General features: G+C 39.9%; 1 protein-coding gene across 2 annotated transcripts in view; it reads left to right on the top strand.

The window, feature by feature from the left end:
- The window catches only part of PDK3 (pyruvate dehydrogenase kinase 3), a 36,297-nt gene that overhangs the window by 4,120 nt on the left and 16,407 nt on the right, over positions 1 to 15,770 (top strand). For both annotated transcript variants that reach the window (XM_017728413.1, XM_008629229.2), the window contains exons 2-4: positions 2,714 to 2,785; positions 10,394 to 10,578; positions 12,670 to 12,759. In XM_017728413.1, coding sequence (XP_017583902.1) covers positions 2,714 to 2,785; positions 10,394 to 10,578; positions 12,670 to 12,759 — 347 coding nt within the window. The remainder of the gene's footprint in view (positions 1 to 2,713; positions 2,786 to 10,393; positions 10,579 to 12,669; positions 12,760 to 15,770) is intronic.

Genomic DNA, 15,770 nt, shown 5'->3' with positions numbered 1-15,770 from the left:
TGGATTTGTATTCTGTATAGTTGTATTGATTTATTAATGACACAGCAAGTCATGCATTATTCTGGTACTTTTGTCTTTTGTTCTTTCTGGCTTGTAATTATGTATGAATTATGTTTAGACATCACAAGGTCTTGCTTTTCATTGCTTGATAAATCCTGTAGTTACCACCTTCATTTATCCCTCTCTGCAGCTACAATTCAAATCAAAAGAAAATGCAAGGCAGTAGATGGTTTGTATGAAAAGGGAATGACTTTTTCACACACACTTTTATAGGAATGCATTACTGACTGCTCTCCTGTCATCCGAGTGTAATGGTGGTGGTCATTAAGACCAGAGTTATGAATATAATTTTAAATATGTTTTCTCTTAATTTCTTTAATTTTGAGCTGTTTGGTAGAGAGGAAGTGGGGTAGGGGGTGGAGGGGGTGCTGACTTTGGTGTACAAACTGGAAATCACACCAGCATAAAAGAAAAAGATGTACCAGCATTTGCAGCTCCGAGTTTCTATTCAGAGACTTAAGACACAGCGTCTCTTACAACATCCAGACTGGCTAATGTACAGTGGTAGACACTGAGCAGTGGGTTAGGATTGTTTGACATAAGGTGACTTTTTTCTAGCTTGTCACGGGCTTGGAAGAAATTTGGGTAACTTAGATTTGAAGTTCACCTTTTCTTTAAGCTGGTCCCTCTAACTTGCTAGATACAGTGCTTTTACTAATGAACTTGATTTCTAAATTTCTTTAGAATCAGAAAGACGCATCTAAAAATTGTTGATAACGCTAAAGGAAAAGCATTGCCATTTTCCATAATTTCTCCAGTAATGGCAGGCAACCAGTCAAATCCACACAGTACAAAAATCAGGTATCATCTACCTTCAGTACCAGCAGCATTCACTGCTGTTTTATCCTCGTGTCTGCACAGGATTGCTGATGCTTGACATTTATGGTAGGAGGTCTGCATTAAAAACAGCTGGTTGTGTTGCTTCTCAAGTGTGGTGGTGTCATTCAGAAACAGGACTTTCATAATATTATATCATGACAGGTGGGGGTTGAAGAACACTCTTCAGAGTGAGTATGGTCATGATTTGTTAATTGTTGCATGTGAATCAGCCGAGTTCAGAGTGATGGTTGTTAACTGGTGCCATCTCTTAGCAGCATAAAATAGTATCTTTTAAAATAAGCAATATTAAAGGTATCAGCTATATGCCCTACTTGTAAGTGACAAATATTTGGGGAGATTCCTGTAATGGTTCCTGATGTTTGCAGGAGGGCACAAAGGCACGGAGGGACAGGAGCTGGTGTTCCTGTGCTGACCATGTTGAAAATGTCAGTCTCCCTGAGGAGTGTCACAGTGACCTGTGGCTGCAGCTTGAAATGGGGGTGGAGTAAGCGGTATGTGGTTCTGAAGGGAGTCACATACACAACGGTGCTGAATTAAGCTTCACGGTAGCTTGAAGATGCAGGGTGGAGTTTCATAGCCTCATTAAGCTGGTCTTAACATGGAACTGCTGCCCAAAGAGCTTATGCATAGGTGATTTTGTTGAGCTGACCTAATCTACTGGGTTGCTGCTACTCAAAAGGAAAGGCTTGGTAATTTGTTTTGGTTTTTCCTTGTGTAGGCTCTGTGGTTGTCTTTTCTTGTGTGCTAGCTTTAGCTGTTTAGACCTTTCAGTGAGTTGTTTTCCTGTGCAAGAAAGGTTTGTTTTTTTTAATCAATCTGTTTCACCATTGCAGGGAGTTGGAGCTGGTGACACAAACATCTGATTAGTGTTGATATTATATCGTAAATGGCAGTGCTTTACCTGAAGGGAGGGTAATGTCGAAACCCTCCCTTTTAAGTGTGTTATTGATACTGCGTGTGATTGATACCTTTTGTGATTTACTTCAGGAAACAGGTCCTGGTTCTGTAGTCTTTAAAGCTCCATCTGTACTGCTAATGCACGTACTCCAGGGGTGATACCTGGTCCTGGGGCCCAGTGCTGTGAGGTGGCAGAATTTATACTGGTGTTAGGCCAGTGTCCTACAGAGTAGGCTGGCCACGTTCATGTTGAGGGGTTCAGATTTGGGTCCTCTGTGGTACCTCTGGGACTCTAAGCCTCAGTTAATCTCATGTGACCCAAATGTCTGAGCAGGAGAGAGCTGTGTTGTGTAAGAGAGGTTTTTACGAAACTGAGGGTTGTGTCGCATGGCCCGAGGTACAAAGGAGCTGTGGAAGTGTGTGAATGGGTGTGCTCTTCTGGAGTACTCTGGGAGGACCAGCTTGGTGCAGTCCGGTTAGTGTGCCTTTTGGGGAGTGTTCCCCTGAGCTTCATTTTGAAGGAAAAGTTGGATTGCTCTCTGAGGAACATGGGAACAAGCTAACATCTGTACAGAGTCGATGAGCGGAAAAATCAAGATCCAGGGACAAACTACCTAAATTACAGACCTACCTGTGGAGAGGTTTTGCTCCTGTTAACTTCAGTTTGATTTATATAGCAATTTTCCTGAATTGCAGACTGTAAGGTCATAAGTAATACTTCTTAACTCAATATAATATATTGTGGTTGCTTTCTTTCCCTTTGTTGCAGCATCCCACTTACTTCTAGCCTTTGCAGAGAACTGTGTACTATGCATCTATTATCCTATGTGACCTTGTAGTGTTAAAATTAAAGAAACTGAAAAGTATTTTAGGTTTAAGTATTTTAATTCTCTCTTTCTAATTTTGGTTATTTCAGGTACATGCAGAGTTTCCTTGAGCTTTTAGAGTACGAAAATAAAAGTCCTGAGGATCCTCATGTTCTGGATGAGTGAGTAATTGATATAACAGTTCATTTTAAAATAATCTGTCTCAAATACCAAGCGGTTTTGTACTATAGGATAACAGTTACCTTATTTGTAAGGTAGAATAGGTATGGCAAAAGCTAAAATTGTAATTTGGAGTAGAATATAGGTATCTAAGTGCTTTTGAACAATATATTTTGTATTTATGCAGATGGTAGTTTAAGAAATGGCATGAAATGCTTCCTCCAAGGCTGTATTGAGAAAAGAACATGGATGTGAGACTATACTTGCATATCAGATACTTAAGACTAAAATGTCACTTTAGTATACATTGAGCTTAGTGCTCTGTTGTGTATTAAGTATGTTAACACATTAATAGTTTGATTTTTTTTTTTTTTCCCAGTTTGAAAGCATTCTAATGTGTCAGTCATTGTTTTTATCTAAAAGATTTTTTCATGGATTTCAATTAGTGGTGTTCACCTAGCTCACTGAATAACATTACTTGAGAAGAAAGGAAAATTTAGGCAATTTTCTTTATCAACAAAATCATACTGAAATTACCATTAGAATGTTTCCCTGAAATGTGTACACATAAAACAGAAAAGAACCCCACATGTGAGAACAGCAGGTGCAACATATGCATCAGAGACTTGAAAACAAAGCAACCAAAACACACACACACCTGCCCAGCACTGAAGTCTGTTGCTACCCTGTACCTACAGCAGTCAGCTTTCTTTCAGGGTATTACTTCTTGCAGGTTTTTTGTTCCATTAATTAGCTTTCTTAGGGTAGTTTGTCTTTCGGATTTCTTTTTAAAATCTGAAATCCTGTATGATCAAGCAGCGCTTTATAGAGCGTTTCATAAAATATCTTGCTCTCTTTGTGGACCATGTGGCCTGTGCTGTGCAAAAATGGTGCTTTGCCTTCAGCAAACTTCAGATGCATTAACGGTGATGTTACATTAGGTTAAATAAGGGTTTTAGGAGGTGGCGCATTTCAGGTGTTTCACTCTTGATTGTGGGCATGTTATCTGAGGTCTTGACACTAGCTTTTGTGTACCAACCAATATGTGTAGGAGAAGCTCAAGTGCAGGAGTACCAAGTTAACTTGTTGCTTCTTGTCATGGCAGAGCTGTAGGAGCCATAGGGATCACTGACTGACTGAATTGTAGTGCTATTGAACAAGGGGAAAGTAACCATTTACTCAGTGTGAGTCCTAAGCTGGAATGCTGCCTGCAGTTCTAGGTACTACCTTTTAAGAAATTAAAACACTTGCGGACAGTATTGATGTGAAAGGAACAAGATTTAGAGACTTGGATAGTTCCACCTCTGAATAATGCTGAAGGCATTTGTTGAGACTGGCAAAAAAAAAGACACTGGAGACGCTGGAAGTCTGTGTGTGCCAAAAAAATAAGGCCACTGTAATAAAGGATAATTGGTTGCTCTAACTGAAGAACTGGTTTTTATTAAAGTTGAGAATGCATGCAGGGCAAAAGTAAAGATTGTAGTATTAATGAGAACAGACTGAAGGCTGTAGAGCATCCTATTTAAAAAGCTTTTATAAATAGATTTGATAGTTTTTAGTGGCATTCTAGGTGTGCCTGTTCTGTAGAGGATAAATCAATTTTTCAACCACTCTAGCTGTTACATTTTGTGATTCTGTATTTACTGTTTGCTGATGACACAGGAATTTCTGCTTGTGACTAGTTTATCAGCAGGCTTTCCTTTGTGGGATGAGGTTGCCGAAACTTAAGTGTCTGTTGCCCTTTGAGATGGCATGAGATGTCCTAAACACCTGTGTGAGCCTGGCAAGTGTAACACAGGTCCTCTTAAGCCTGTAATGTCCTGGGTGGGGGTTGAGGCAAGGTGGTTAAGTAGTTTCTGAAACCATCTTTGGTGTTCTGTATTTAGGCAACTGAATTTCACCTTTTTAGGAACTTCAGAGGTTCAAGGTAGATCACAATATAATAAATACATGTATTTATGAAGGCTAATGAGTAGTTCTCTTGGAGATCTATTTTGAGAGTCTCATAATTAACACATGAATTATCTAAATCTGCCGTATGGATATGGCATTCTTGATATTGTTTCATGGCAACTGCAAATATTGTTTGCGATGCTCTATATGAGTATGGTAGAACAAATATTTCATAATGAAGCAAATATCAATATCATTCAGTATAACTGTTTGTTAAAAGCTTTGCAGTCTTGCAATTATTGTATTCTATGTAATTAAGCACATATAATAAGAATGCTTGGAATTTATTGCTACCTATTGAAGTGAAGTCCAGCTAGGGTCTTTGACAGTAAGAGTTGTCTTCTGTACTGCATTTGGCCTGTGAAAAGATATTAAAAATGTATTATCCAATTAAAGAGCAGATTTGTTTCTTTTGGCAGTATTGGATAGGCTACCTAAGATTAGAAAGTCAGATTTACTTTCTTGCTCTGGGATGTCATCTGTTCCTAACCTACTGAAGGCTAAGCCATTTAACTGCATATTGAACTGTAATTAGGATTTTTTTAATATTAGTTACAAACTGCATCTTTCAAAAATACTCATAACTATGTCCATATTTATCTTATAATAACCCACAGATAAATCTAACAAATTTCTCAACTCCTGTGTCAGTATTCCATGTTGCTGCTACCTAGTCCTATCCTACTTTTATGTCTTGTGGTCAGAAGTGTGTCAGTATGGTCAGAAAGTATCAGGAATGCTGGTAGCTAATGAGCTTCTCAGTGGGGAAAATCCCCACATCTCGGAGTTCATTTAAGTTTGTATAAAAGTTTTCTGTTCTTTTCTGATTGCACATATCATTACATACCGAATTTGAGCCATTGTCTGGGACATTGTGTAAGTGTCTTTAAGGATGCATAAATAGGAATAGTTCTTTTTTTCAACCAGATTGATTTGCTTAAAGGAAAACCTGGAGGTTTATAAGGTATGGACCAAAAGCCTTTTTTGTGTGGGCAGTATCTGTGGGGTATCTCTGAGTACCTTGCCAAGAGCAGCCTTTAATAAGGGATTGGGGCAGGCTTCATCTCTTGGCTTCTCTCCACTGTCCTGTTCCTGTGTGGCGCATGCTGTAGAACAGCACATTTTACATATTAATGTTACAGATTGTATGGCTTGTAGTACAGAAGACCCAACCTTGCATTCTTTGGTCATCGAATGCCCATCCTTGTCAGTCCTGTGGGGCATCAGGTGATTCAGGCATTTCATGATGGCCCCCATCTCTTCTCTCTTTAGCTTAATTAGTGTTACAAGATGTGAGTCTTGCCCGGGTGGAAGTGTCTCTGTCCAGTACCCATCCCAGCAGCTTCTTTTTGGAACTGAATGTCGTGTTGACCTCAGACACTCAAAACATGAAGCATAACAGAGCAGTTGATTTTTGGAAATTAAAGAGTGCCCTGGTGGACTTCCCGTCAGCTGAGGTGGACTTCACTTTCTGTTCTGGCTAATCAGGGTTATAGTAGCGCAGGAGAGAAGGGGAGCTAAACTGGTCGTTCACGGAGGTTGAGTATCCACAGATGTGCTCTATCAATGTTGCCAGTAGTTCTTCAATTACTGCTTTCTAAAATGGTGCAATGCTTTTATCAATTGAACAGAAAATTGTCCTCTATTTGTGTTACCATCTCTGCTTCTCTGGGAGTCTGCTCTGGTATTCTCAGAGTCTGGGCTCTCTTTCTGAGGAAACCATTTTCTGTATTAGTGTTATAGTATTGCAGATGTCATCCATGTACTGGCACAACTGTGTGTAAAGCCACACAGTGAAGTGAATTGGGAAATTGATGTAGTGGAAGAATGTGGAGGGCTGTGAGCCTGACTCCAAGGTGATAGAAGAATAACCCACTTTTAGCTCTGTGGTCCCTGAAGTGTTACAGTGTGTGGCCAACAAAGACAGCCAGCAGTGCCCCTGCAATGGAAAGGGTGAGTGGTTATAGAAGTAGGTGCAGAGACTAAAACTAAAGCTGATGTTTTTCAGAGTGGCCCAACTTCTCTCTGCTCCTAATGTAATGAATTTGAGGGCAGATGGATGTTCATGAGCCTTACCTTTTTGTGAATGTTGGACAAAGTCCTTTGAAGAGATTTTTCTGCCTCGGCATTTTTCTGATGAAGCGTTTCAGAAGCGTTTCAGTTTGTTGCCTTCTGTTGGTTGGCAGACCTCATGAAGCCTTACTGCAACATTGCCACATTACTGTGTCACTGTCAGTAGTGTGGGCACTTGCCAAATGGTAGGTGAGTTTTACATTTTCGATAACACAAATACTTTTTTTGAGCTGTAGAGAGGTCAGGTGGAAGTTTTTCTGCAGTTCTGCCAAACAGTGTGATAACAGGAGCCCTAAGATAAGGTGTCCACGCTTGGTGAAGGGTGTGAGCGGGCAGAAGTGTTGGAAATTTCCCAAGATGTCAATATGCATCCAGTAAACACATGGAGGTGGGAGCTGTGTTTCAAAAATTGAAAGGTTTGTAAAACATGCTGTTCACATGTGCTCTCAAAGGACACTTAGTGCAGCCTCTACACCCCCGAGTTTCTTTGATGATTTTTCTCTTTGTGGCCCTCTCAAGGGAGGGTGTGCGGGGGAGTGTCCTGGAGCTGGGAGGCACTGAGGCCATCAGCTGCCAACATGCCTGAGATAACACACACAAGGAGCTTAGTAAACAAGGAGCCTTCCTTTCTGCAGCACTGCAGTTAAAATAGTGGTTATGTAAGCAGTTTAACCTAAGTAAATATTGCTCTATTTTTGAGTACGAAGGTGCCATTTGTTACTTTTACGTAAGATGAAATGCTACTTTAGTTAGTTTTGAACTTTAGAAGTAGATACACTTTCTAGTAGAGAAATCTTTCAGTGTGAACTTTTACCTCTGTTTCTGGTGATACTCAGCTGCCAGCTAACACTGCTTCAAAAAAACCCAGCCATTTAAAAAAAAACCCAAACCATTGCATCTGTTGCATTTAAAAGGGTTTTTACTCTATTCATTACTTTCTTGGTTTTCATCTTTCAGATAATACTATCCATAAGAGACATAAAAAAAAAAAATTCCCTCTGTCTTCATACTGACTTTCTTATGCTTGTTTTCTTGCACTGTAATGATAGATCAAAACAGAATAATATATACAGGTTATTAGGAAGTTAATTAATGAATGTCACAACACAAGTTATTTTTGTCTTTGCAGAATTTTTTAGCCTTCATTTATTTAACACCTGTGGTAATGCCTGAAATGTTCTTGTATATTAACAGAAAGCACTGAAGCTCACTTAACTAAAGTAACTTCATATTAATAATTTCTCATTTGTAAAACCAACTACATCATTTATTCTTCATTGTTTTGAAAAAAACAGAATTGTAGGGGAAAAAAGTAATTGGCAAATAAAATTTTCAGAGCTGTTCTGGAGTATTCCCAGTAAATTCCATAAGCAGTTTAAAAATTCCTTAATATGGTCTCCCACAGTTTGAGTACAATAAAAGCTTTGTGTCTTTCAGGGGTGTAGTGGGTAGAGGGACTGTAAGGAATGAGTGTTAAGATTAAGGAGATATGTTCTGATTTCTGCCCTGCTACTCCAAATGTGTCTATATGCTTCTTCTGTTTGCTTCTTGTGTTTACTCCTTTAAAAGCATCTGCTTGATGGAAACACGTGAGTGAATTCAGTTATCTTGCAAGATGGAACAGGAAGTTTGCCATATCAGTGCAATAATGAGGAATTACTTTATTATATATTTAGTTATATGCTGATTAAGCTTCAGCTATGATTTTGCTGGTCTGCAGCAGATAAACCTAAGCCCTTTGCCCTTTGGCATGCTCTGTGCATTTAAGCACTTCGGGAGTGGGATATTGGTGAACAATTTGCCCTCTTGGCATCAGGTATATATTGTGGATAGTGGAGGTATTTAAAAACAAATAGCAGAGCAGCTATCAGGAGACAGTGTTGTCAGTTCTGTTTCAGACATGACTGTAAGTGCTGCTTCCAGCTCTGCTCTTCACTAGGGTCTTGTTGCTCAGAAACAGAGAAGCAGTACAAGTACAGCCAGGCACCAGTCTCTAACATCACCTCTCAGTGGCAACAGATCACACAGAGTCAAGACTGAATAAACATAAAAAGTGGATAAACCTTTTAAGCATTATATGTTCTAAGCTGCCCAGTCAGCAAGACTGGTGAGTAAGAGAGCAGTCATTCTGTACTGTGATAGTATTTAGAATGGGGAATTAGGCAGTTAAAACTTCCCCTTTCCTATGCAACAGAGGAGTGTTGAAAGACTGCTGAGCTGTTTAACACACAGGCAAAAACTGATAGCTAGACTTAAGATCATGAAAAAAGTAGTAAAAAGGAACCCTACATTCCTTTGCAGCTGGCAGTGTAGAGTAGGAGAAATTATTTTAGAAGTATATCACTTGTTAAGAATGGTATAAAAAAATTGTCTTGACTAAGTGGTGCTGAAAAGGAAGAAAGCATCAGATTTAAATGGCTGGTCTTTTTTACTTTACGTGGTCTTTGTTCTTTCCCCTGCTCATTTGCAGGGGCATTGGAGTAGATGACCTTTCAATAATTTCTGTGATTCTTTCCTTAGCTGGTGTATATTCTACTTTTGATAGAAATAATGAATGCATTTATAATCAGTATTCATTATAGATCCACCAAGTATGTTCTGCTGCTGATGTTTTTTGAGAAAGGATCTGTAGAGTTGCAGATACAGGCATAGCTAAACAGCTCTTCCAGCTGTGCTTTCTTTGGAAAGCTGCATTTCACCATTTGTACTTTATAAAACAACATTACATAAACATTGTGGTGTTAACATTAATTTAATATTGGAGAATGTAGCAGAGTTGAGTAGTACTGATTTTCCATGTTTCAGCTTTAGAAAGCTACAATAATTGATATTTCCAGTATGTATGAGTTACCATGTGGGGGGAAAAAAGGATGAGCACATTGAAGATCATAGGTGTTGAGCTGCCTTGGCAGGAGAAACAGAAATTCTCCAAGCTGTTTCAAAGGAAATGCTTGCTAAAAGCAATGGGAGTGTTAGTGTTATCCCAAAATTTGCCGAGCTCCGGAGGAGAGCTCCGTTGTATTTGCTCTGCCATCCAGTGGTGTGAGAGGAAACTGAACAGGAGTCACACAGTTACTTGTCCTGAGATTCTAACTTAGCCCGAGAGACGCCAGGTGAAGGAAATGCATTCGAAGTTAACTGCGTGGGTTTAGGTGTTGGGAAGAAAACATGAATTTTTCTAAAGACATTATAAAGGGCGGTCAGGTTGTTTTTCCTGAGTTTCCTTTCCAATCTCCCAGCTACTGTTAGAAGTTGCAGGGGATGAGAGTTACCATACTGCATGTGATTACAGTGAAAGAGAATCTTTTGCTATCCATCAATGGTGAAGAGAAATTGATTTAATTTCAAGGAAGTTTTGGGGAGGAATAACTTAATTTGGGGCTCTAAATGCTTCACAGGTCTTGTGAGTGAGAAGTTGCTCAAATACTTCTCTTTAAATAGGCTTGTTGAAGTACTATATTTTTGTGTTTTCCCTCTGATACTTTGTTATTGACTGGGAGGGGTAGTAAACAGATAATATGGTTATGCTGTTGTTGAGTTTAATTTTACTTCTAACAATCTGTTTCTAATTTTGTTTCCTGTAGCTTTTTAGATGTTTTAATTAAAGTGAGGAACAGACACAATGACGTGGTTCCAACCATGGCGCAAGGGGTGATTGAATACAAGGAAAAATATGGGTTTGACCCATTTGTTAGCAGTAACATCCAGTATTTTCTAGATAGATTCTACACCAACCGCATCTCTTTCCGTATGCTTATTAACCAACACAGTAAGTAATTGCTTTTCTCTTCTTTGAAAACTCATTCGTTACTGCTTGTAAACCTGAAGCTTTGTTTTGTTTTGGTTTTTTTTCCTTACTCATGAATATTCTGTGCTACTTATGGTAAAAGATATACTGGCAACTGGTTACTTTGGTACTTTGCAGTGATCAGAAATGAATCCAAAACACCAGTGTGCTTTCTTTTAGAATTGTTAGTCTTTGTTAGTGTGGCTGTCGCTTTTTAGTCTTGTTGGCTGAGATGGCTTGTGAAGTGATATATGAAGTATTTTTAGATAGTAGTAGAGTAGCTGTATCTTTCTGCTCACAGAGCTTTCAACATAGTTTGTAGAGCTCATATTTATTTCGCAGTGAAACGCAAAGATGCCATAAATTTTGAATAGGTTATGTACTATACATATTGTTTTTTCCAGCAAGTTATCTAGACTGTCTTGCCTTCTAAAGAGATTGAGTATTTCTAACTGAAGTTTTAGATTATATCTCATCTTGCCTTACTTCCTATTTCCTATTTATGGATAAATGCTAGAATTAGTCATCCTTTGTCATTAGGTTCTGTTTCATTTGTTGTTACTAATAAACTCACTTTTTTATATTCATATTACAGAGTGAAGGGAGTTACTTGCACAGCTCCTATTAACCAGTATGTGCAACCATGCAGAAAGTGATCTATGTAAAGTTAAGGACAGTCTTCTGATCTGTTTTAGTGTGTCTTGTGCCTTTTAGTTCTAGAGCTTCATTCTCTGCTAAGTATTCTGCTTTTCTGAGCTCTTAGAAATTGTTGTATGCTACAGAAAATGCGGACGCTGGAGTACTGTAGTATGAGGTGTTTTACTACAGGTTGTGTGTCTTTCCAGTAACCTTTTCCGTGACTAACAAATGCCTTGCTGTGTGTGCACAGGTAACTTGAATGTGGCAAAGCATACAAAATAAGATAAATGTACAGTTTTTTCCTTACTTGTACCTGGGCAGACAAATGACAGACATAAAACCAAGTTTAAAGGCTCTCATAGAAGAGTTCTAGCAATAGAGTACAAACATTGTCCTAATAGAATTCTTGGGCTGAGTGCTAGCATAATTTGCACTAATTCTAAAATATTAAACTTGATTCATTGAACTGAACTACCTTTTCCTATGGATCCTCTTCTTTAACTGATTGGAGCTTAAAACTGCTTGTAGGTGCTTAAAGTTAACCTTGTCTAATGTCTGTGTGTTAGCAGTGTTAGTGGTATGTCTGTGATGGCAAATATTAATCTTGAAGCACTGAAGAAAAAGATAATTGGAAAGCAGAATGCAAAACCAAGTTTTTACGTAGTTTGCATTTCTGTTCCTACATTCCTGGCAGACTGTTTCTTACAGCACCATTCTGCAAGGACACAGTACCCAGTGTATGAGCTTGCTGTGCCCAGGGTAGGAAAAGCTTTCAGATCTGGACTTTTGCTCACCTCATGCTGCACCTGCTTCATGTCAGAGCTCACTAACTTGCTAAAATAGCAGAAAATCACTCCTGAAATAAAGTATAAAACCTTTCTACTTCTTTGAGAGTCTTCTTTAAACTCTTGGTGAAGGGTCTGGTGAGTACCAGACCCTTGTGCAAAGAGGGAGTGGGGATCATACTGCTGAGATCCAGGGAGAAAGTCGAGTGAGTGAGTGAGACCTCTGTGCCAGCTGTGAAATTGCAGCTTAGGTGAGTGTAAAAGGCTTTTAATGATGCCTTACAGTTCTGCATTCCTTTTTACTGTAATGTTTTCATTGTTGTGAGTGCTTCTGTTCTGGCATAATGGCATTTTACATTTAAATTTTATCTAATTTTTGATAATCTGCTTTGAAATGTAGGTTTTCACCTTAACCCTCCTACATCACAAATTCTGTTTTAACAAGTCTTAACTGTAAAAACTAGAAAAAAGGGGGGAAGATGAGCAGTTAGACAATTAGTCTTCCTAAATGAGGATTGTAATAATTTGCTAGAGTATCTTTTTACAAAATGATGCAGTGTACAGGAAGCCTCTGATACCATCAAATTGAAACTTTCTGGGCTGCCTCAAGGGTAATAAATAATTTACTACCATTTCTTTTTTATTTTAGCACTTCTGTTTGGTGGAGATATTAATCCAGCTCATCCCAAACATATTGGAAGTATCGATCCTAATTGTGATGTGGCAGAGGTGGTTAAAGGTAAGATGAAGTTAATATTTTTGTTGACTGAAATCCCCCCAACTTAAAATATGCAGAAATATGTTACTGAGATACAAGAGACTGAAGGTGATTTAAATCCATTTCTCTTTTCTTATTTTAATAAATGAAAGCTCTGCAGTTGCTCACAATAAAGCCCTGGGCTTATTGAGGCTTTCTAATGTCTTCATTATTGAGAAGAGAGAAACTTTTGGTCTGTTAACAGAACTAAGAAAACAATTTGATTTTTAATAGCTTTAATTTGTACTTTTAAATATCAGATGAAGTGTCTAAATGTTTTGTTAAACTTTAGATGGTTTTTTCCTGAAATACTTAGAAGCGGGTTCTCATGTACTGCCTTTGTATCTCATGCTGGTACTACAGAAAACTGAGAGTAAGTGAAGTTGCCATTTGGTTTAGTTTGCTTTAGCTAGGCTTTTCTGTAAATGTCCTCGTGTGTACAGATATCCCGGTGAAACTCCTCCTTCCTCTGTCGTCTGATCATACCACAGCCTGTTCTGTCTCCTGCAGAAGACATGGATGTGATGGTTGCACCTGACTGATCTGGCACAGTCACACTGAAGTCCTGTTTGCTGAGTTGTGAATGTTCACATGCTTTCAGAATGTTAACAAGCAGGCATGAGGCAATGCTGGCTGCTTCAAGAATTTCTCCGTGGGAGGTTCACACTCTGGGTGTATCTATTAGCAAATGCAGGTCTTGCTGTAGGAGAGAATTCCAGGCTCTATCCTTTGCTGCTGTTAGTGCAGCTGCAAAGGGGGGAAGAACGCATTTCTCCCCTTTACTTTCTCTCACCCTTTGGTGAAGGGAGAGGGAAACCTTTCTTACTCAAAGTCTGACCTGCATGATAGCTTGCTTTGTAATGCTTTTTACAGCTCTCTTACAGCTTTTTTTCTAGCTCTTCTTGGCTCCTAAGGTGGCCTTTTTCAGCAGCTTTTTTTTTTATTTCGACTGACCGTACTCCACTTTGGTGTCAGCATTGTATATGTTACAGCCATGTTGTTTATTTAGCTTTTCCTACCAATAGCAATATTTGAATCAATTTTGATCATCAGATTCATACTTGCTGCCTTGGACAGGGGAGTGCATAGTGTCGGAAGGTGCTAAGTCCAGTTTTCAAGCAAGTAGCTAAAATAGGTCTTACACAGCACTGAACAAACAAGGGTGTAGCCAACAGTGTTGCCTTTCAAAGAAATGAAATGTCCTTAAAGACAGGGGTTGTATAGTCCTGTCAAGGTGATTGAGGCCTTTCCTTGTAGAATTGGTGGAGGGGTTAATTTATGTTCTGTATGCTGTGCTAGCTCCCAAATGTTCTGGTTCACAGGCAGCATTCTGGGCTGTTTATCAGTTAAAATGTCGATGTGGTATTGTATGTGGCAGCTACAAGCTCTGTATGCCCTTCAAACATTGAAGAAATTATTTAGACAGCCACTTCTTGCTTCAAGCAGCTACACCAGGTGTTGTGTCTGTGCTGTGTGAAGTGGCTGTCTCTGTCTCACTTAAGACTTTTGAGCTGACGGCAAATTCAGGTTTGTTCCTGGAGCCAGGATTTTAGATTACCAATAGATCCCTCACTCTTGTTGCTACTTTATCTCCATCCACACCATGAAGCATGCTTTGAACTTCACAGTCTCTTTCGCAGTCCTAGCACTCTGCCAAAGAGTTGAGTTTTAGAGGAAGATGAAATGTTAGACTGCACTCAGACTGACCTAGATTTGCTAAGAAACCAGGAAGAAATCTTTCAAATATAGAATCCCAGAATGGGTCAGGTTGGAAAGGAGCACAATGGATCATGTGGTCCAACCTCCCTGCTCATCCCAGATCACATGGCGCAGGATTGTGTCCAGATGGTTCTTGAACATCTCCAGTAAGGGAGACTCCACACCCTCTCTGGGCAATCTGTGCCAGTGCTTGGTCACTGCACAGGGAAGTTCTTCCCCATGTTCAGGTGGAACTTCCTGTACATCAGTTTCTGCCTCTGGTCCTATTGCTCAGCATCACAGAAAAGAACCTCCAAAAGGCTCCATCCTCTTGGCACCTCCTCCACAGATACTCTTAGACATTGATGAGGTCCCCTCTCAGTTGTCTCTCCTCAGGGCTGAACAGGCTCAAATCCCTCAGTCTCTCCTGGTAAGAGAGATGCTGCAGGCCTTAATCCATATTTGTTGCTCTCCACTGGACCCACTCCAGGAACTCTCTGTCTCTCTTGTCCTGAGGAGCCCAGAACTGGACACAGCACTCCAAACACACCTCATTGGGGCTGAGTAGCAGGGCAGGATCCCCTCCCTGACCTGCTGGCAGTGCTGTCCCTAATGCACCCCAGGATTCATTGGTGTTCCTGGCCCCCAGGGCACTGCTGGCTCATGGACAGCTCGTTGTCCACCAGGAGCCCCAGGTCCCTCTCCTCAGAGCTGCTTTCCAGCAGGTCGGCCCCCAGCCTGTGCTGGTGCCTGGGGTTGTTCTTGCCCAGGTGCAGGACCCTGCATTTGCCCTGGCTGAGTTTCAGAGCGTTCCTCTGCCCATCTCTCCAGCCTGTCAAGGCCCTTCTGAAGGGCTGCACAGCTCTTGGGGGTATCGGCCACTCCTCCCAGCTTTGTGCCATCAGTGAACTCGCTGAGGAGGCCTCTGCCCCTTCCTCCAAGTCATTGATGAAGATGTTAAACAATACTGGGCCCAGTATTGAACCTTGAGGGACACCACTAGTGACAAAGGTTAACTTAAACTTTCTACTGGTATTTTAACAATATGTAAAGCCTGATTTGGGCTATGGGGAGGTATTTTCAGGGGGAGTAATTTTTGGTTCAGTAGGAAGGAATGAAGAATCTTAACGATTCCAGCTTTTCCCCCAAAAGATCTTGAAAATTAAGTATTGTAAACAGTATTGTGTTTGGAAAACTTGAATTTATGGCTGCAATATCATCCTTTTTTATTTGAGGTGGAAAGAGCAAGTATTAAATTGTAATAAGGGAATGAAAAATAACTAGATTTTTATGGT

This window comes from Corvus brachyrhynchos, unplaced genomic scaffold (assembly GCF_000691975.1).
Source record: "Corvus brachyrhynchos isolate BGI_N302 unplaced genomic scaffold, ASM69197v1 scaffold11, whole genome shotgun sequence".
Classification (NCBI taxonomy): domain Eukaryota; kingdom Metazoa; phylum Chordata; class Aves; order Passeriformes; family Corvidae; genus Corvus; species Corvus brachyrhynchos.
The sequence above is the reverse complement of the archived record's forward strand: the minus strand, read 5'-3'. Positions and strand labels throughout refer to the sequence as shown.